The 5615-nt window shown below is 40.8% G+C and overlaps 1 protein-coding gene across 1 annotated transcript in view; it reads right to left on the bottom strand.

Annotated features, from left to right (window-relative positions):
• KIAA0319L (KIAA0319-like ortholog) overlaps positions 1-5615 on the bottom strand; it is a 137850-nt gene that overhangs the window by 76484 nt on the left and 55751 nt on the right. Inside the window, exon 3 of the mRNA XM_011955345.1 lies at positions 1733-2256. Coding sequence (XP_011810735.1) covers positions 1733-2256 — 524 coding nt within the window. The remainder of the gene's footprint in view (positions 1-1732; positions 2257-5615) is intronic.

The following is a 5615-nucleotide window of genomic DNA, read 5'->3' as shown; positions in this document are numbered from 1 at the left end:
CTCAAGTCTTCTCTTTCACCACCAGCTCTCTTTCTCTGTTTGCCCAGCAAGGCCAGTCTCTCTCAATTTCTTGAGCTTGCCATACTCTAGGGCACCTAATACATTTTGAAATTGTTATTTCCTCTGCCTGAAATACTCTTTTCCCCTGTTTCTTTTCCTAATTCCTACTTCAAATCTCAGCTTCAACTTTCTTTCTTTAAAGTGGCCTATCCTGACACCTTAGTTGTTTTAGGTGCCTGTTGGATGCTTTCACAGCACTCTGTATTTACCATCTCGTTACCCGTATCAAGCTTATAATTATTTAATTATTAGAAATGTAATATTCCTTGTAGCAGAAATCATATTCATCTTATTTATTGTAATATCGCGAGTACCCAGCTTAGTATAGTACCTTGCAAGTAAATGCACAATGACTATGACTGAGCCTTTGCAGACACTGTGGCTCTGTCCAGAATGGATTTTTACCATCATTAACCCCGCCCCAGTACAATCCTACACATCCTTCCAGAAATGTTAAAAGTCTCTAAGAAGTATTATCTGCACATACACACCACTTGCCTGCTCAAGTGAATCACTTCTTTGTGTTCTTACTGTATTGTGTACATAAGTATGTTAAAGGAATAATTATACACCACTGTAATACCTATCTTCATGTATCAGTCTCCACTAGATTATAAACTCCCTGAGGGCATGAACCATTCTTATTCACCTTTGTATCTCTAAGGCTTAGAAAAGTACCTGACATTGACAGTAGGTATCCATAAATGTTTATGGGCATATTAAATCCAGGATTGTTCTCTAATATTTCACTAAAAAGTTTTTTTCTTATTACTAAATCTGGGTTCCAATTCTAGCTATGGTACATGATCACTGGCAAATTGTTTAACTTCTCTGGGCCTCAGTTTTCTCACCACGTAAACAGGGCTAATAATACCTACTTGGAAATATTGCTATGAAAATTAAACAAAATGACACAGTGCAACAATTAGTACACAGAGTGCCTGGCATGTGGTAGCCCACTCTGGCTTCAACTTGATAGAGACAACTAGGAAAAAACAAACACAAAAATAAGTCACAGCAATCAAGGAAGACTGAGCAGAGAATGAGTCATTCCTTCTAATCATTTTCCCAAGGAGATCAACAATGAAGAAACATAATAAACAGAATAAACTCTACTGGTGGTAGCTCCCTTGGCATATACAGCTTGGTGAATATTCACTTCAGAGACCTCTTGGCTAATGGCCACATCCTGCTCCACAGCCCAGCAGGTCAGATCTTCATCTGTGGTACCAGGCATGGTTAATTCTGACTGGAATAAATACTATCTCATAAAGAATGTGTTTACAGGCGAGAGATGGAGGAGGAGAACTTGACTGTAACCACATCAATCAACTGTTTTGCGATCTGGCAGAAAACACTGCAGAATGGTTGGTGGATACTAACAGCCACACAACTGTACTTACCTGTAGCCAAGAACCAGCTTAGACTAGATAATGAGCAGCTTTCTGCATTTACCAAAACAATGGTCAGACCTACATAGAATGAACATCTCTAGGGTCAAATTACTCTTTGTACATCTGGGCAGCACCAACGAAGCTGACACCAAGCAGCTTTACATATACACTCCTCAGCCTATGAGCACTGCCCGCAAGCATCAGCTTCATTGTTCATGTATACCAAATATAAGAGCAGATTTAACCATTTCTCTGCTCCTTATTCATAGCATGCTTACCTCTGCAGAGCCACTGGTAGTCAGACCACCTAATTCGTTGGAGTCATTCACTTTAGAATGCTGTGTCACTATAGGTGTAACTACTTCACTGGGACTACCTCTCTTCTGAAGCTTCCTGATTAAGCTCTGCTGGTCACTGGAAGATACAGCAGGTCTGAGTGCAGCTCTGGGTGGGCTGTGCCTCCAAGATGCCCAGTTCCAACCTAGCCCCAGAAGATGTGGTACATCATCTTCAGGTAGAAAGCCCAAATCATCTGCAGTGTGGAATTTTTTTAAAAACACCAGCATGGAATTGGAGGAGTGTGTCCTAAAAGCCCGGCAGCTCTGGGGCCTGCTGCAGTCTGCCTGAATGCACCTCCCTTCTAGCCACCAAAAGACATGGCAGGCAGAGTCCTGGCAGCAGGCAGCCCAACATGACTGGAGAGAGGGGGTTCCTTCAAGAAGCCAGAGGTGATTTTCTCCCCCAGATCTCAGGCCAACTCCAAACTGTGTCTTCCCCTGCTGGCACCTGCTCTCACTGGCATCTAAAAACAAAGAAGGAAAACATTTTCAGATGAAATAAAAACAGAGACTAGTGCTCCATAAAGAGCCCTGAGTACCAACATTTGAGGCTATTTCGAAGACAAGTTTTTAAGAGGGTGAGAAAGCCATCTAGTGAGTGGAACAAAGGAAGTGAAAGAGAGTGTTTCTTGTCTTCGGATATTTTAGGTTCTCGAAATACTGCTCCACATTCATTAATGGTTCTCTTTCTCAACGAGTTCCTGCCACGGAGACCCTTTACACAGAATTTCAGTTCATAAACAGAAAAAAAAAAAAAAAAAAAGAGGTATTCTGGTGGAAGCATATGCAGGGAGGTGGCAAGTTGGGAGGAAAGGGGCAGAGTCCCAATACCTGATGACCTCCCACTGACCTCCAAGGTATTTCTCAGGGACAATGTGAGAACTGTGGGACCAGAAGAACAGGTAGCTGAACAAGTGGAATATTTTCCCCAGCAAACTGCCAGCAACACAGACTGAGTACTCTGAACCTCATGCAGGTTATAGGCACATTCATTCTTTAACCAATCATTTGCCAAAGTCAAATGGTTTTCCATATCATAGTATCAGCCAGAGTAGTAGTCAAGATTACCAAAAATTTTAAACACGAGAGTAATTCTGCTAGAAAGAACTTCCTAATGACAAGTCATGCCATGATAAGAAATAATGGAACATAAGTACAACAGTGACATGCTATGGGTAACCTAGATAATACAGTCCAAAATTCTGACTAATGCTGCTTATGGATAAACTTTGGACTGTTTTAATTATTTCAGGTATGGCATTGATTTTTCTGAAATAGTATCTCACCTCTGTTTTCTTAGATGAAGTTAAAACTTGTTCTAAATGAAAGTGATTATCTGAGTTCATTTTAAAGTACTGGCTCTATAGGTGTCTATTACCAGTTATTGTCAGGATTATATAGAAACAGAGCCAGGGTGAGGCAAGAGAGGTGCCTCAGGCACAACATTTAAGGAGGTGCTCACTTTCAGAGTCATTCCAGTGCAGGGTTGGCTCACAGGACCTTCATAGTGAGTGTCTCTTTAAATTCTGTGCTCTGGGCACCTCTCTCCTTACCCTAGTCCTGGCCCTGGGGTTATAACATAAAATATATGTTAAAATTACATAGAAAAAAATATGCAATAGAATCAAAACACTGAAGATATGGATAATCATGTCTGCATGTACACACAACGGAAAAGAGCTCTAATGAAAGCAACTGACAATCAGCCAAAGCCAATCTGACGCCCACAGAACACTTACTAAATATCCAACAGACTAAATGTGGAAACTAATCAACTGAAAGAGAAAAGGAAGATAAAGGCAAGCTTCTAGACTATTGAGTCAGGAGCACTATGGAAGCCAGCACTGGCACCAACCTACCACCAGACCAGGCAATTTAGAAGGCCACAGAAAACAGAACTTCCTTTAAAAAAGATGAAGAAATAGCAACTATGAAAAAAAAAATTAAGCTACCAAGAGATACAGAAATACCCCCTCATTTTTATTCACCTTTCCACACAGGCACCAATAGTAAGAATCTTGGTAATAGCTAACTGAGTGAATAGACTTTGTTGAAATCAAACTGTTGTATCAGTAACTATGATTTTTACCTTTATATCAACTTTCCCTCATTCTCCTCATAATAATTTTCTCATACTTAAGAGGTCAACACAGCTGAAAATTATCGGTACTTTTTTGTAAGTTGATATATTATTTAATTTTTAAAAATGCAATGCAACTTCCACTTCTGCTCTTGAAGAAGGAATTGCTATGGGGCTTGCCTTCCCACCATGAGTAACTAGAAAACTAGACAAAATATATAAAGCTACTGTTTTTAGACACTGGACAACATACAGTGCAGGACTGTGATCCCTGAGAGAAAGGAAACAAACCAGGTGAGCTCTATGAATCCCTTGGCTTTCTGCTGGAGGCATGCTCCAGACTGTGGCACAGGTGAGGAGAAGGCAAGCATAACAGGACAGCTGCTAAATTGGGTGGACAGAGTTCAGGGTGACTGGTAGCTAGAATGTTTTAACAAAGTACCAGAAAGGAGGAAGCTACACAGTGAAAAAGCTCCAGAAATCTGAAGAGTAGTCACCTTCAGTTTTGGCTGAACACTGATTTACCAAGGTATAGGTTGAAGCTGCATAAGAGAAATTAGAAAATATTTTGAACTGAATGAAAATAACATAATATATAAAAATTTGTGAGATGCAGTTAAAGCAATGTCTAGAGGGACATTCATAATTTTAAATATTTATTTCATAGAAGAAAAGTCTATAAAATCAATGATTTAGAGAGACACATGGAGAAAACGACATATGATGACAGAGGCAGAGACTGGAGTAATACAGCTGCAAGCCAAGGAAAGCCAAGGATTGACAGAGACCACTAGAAGCTAGGGGGAGGCAAGGAAGGAATTCTACCTCCAGTCTCCAAAGATATCAACCCTTCTAACACCTTGATTTTGGATTTCTAGCCTCCTATTAGCTATTAGCATACACAGGGTTCTCCGCTCTTATCTGGGAGACAGTTCAGGAGACAGATGGCCCAGATCCAGGGACCACTGACATTTGGGGACGTGGCTGTGGCCTGTACCCAGGTTGAACGGAGATACCCTAATACACTTAACAGGATGTGTACAGCCATGTGATGCTGGAAACTATGGGAATCTTATGTCTGTGGGCTTCTCTCTTTCAAACCAAAACTAATCATCCAACTGCAGCAAGGAGCAGAGTCTGGATGGAGGCGTCAGAATTGCATCAGGTACCTCTGCAGTCCAGGAGAACTGGTTTGAAACAAAGATCTTAACTCTAAAGCAAAATACTCTGAAGTTCTGCAAGAGCAAACAAAAAGCATCATGATAGAAAGAGGCCTGGATTGAGAGGGAGGAGGCTCCACAGAGACGCAGTGCTATAAATGCAAAGAATGTGGGAAAGTACAATTTGAATACAACTCTTCCTCTTTTTAGCCACCAGAGCAATCATACTAGTGAGAAACCACATAAATATAAAGAATGTGGAATAGTCTTTATGAGCAGACTATCCCACTATCACCCGTTTCAAATCATCATAAACTCACATAGGTGAGCAACTTTATAGATGTATTGAACGTGGCAAATTCCTCAAGCACTCAACATTTACTAATCATCAGAGAATTTATTCTAGAGAGAAATACCATAAATGCAATAAATGTGAAAAAGCTTTCAGAAAAAAACTGTCCTTTCTTTTTTTTTTTTGAGACAGAGTCTCGCTTTGTTGCCCAGGCTGGAGTGCAGTGGTGCGATCTCAGCTCACTGCAAGCTCTGCCTCCCGGGTTCACGCCATTCTCCTGCCTCAGCCTCC

Source organism: Colobus angolensis, unplaced genomic scaffold (genome assembly GCF_000951035.1).
Source record: "Colobus angolensis palliatus isolate OR3802 unplaced genomic scaffold, Cang.pa_1.0 Scaffold4, whole genome shotgun sequence".
Classification (NCBI taxonomy): Eukaryota; Metazoa; Chordata; class Mammalia; order Primates; family Cercopithecidae; genus Colobus; species Colobus angolensis.
Note: the sequence above shows the minus strand (reverse complement) of the source record. Positions and strands in the feature narration are given on the sequence as shown.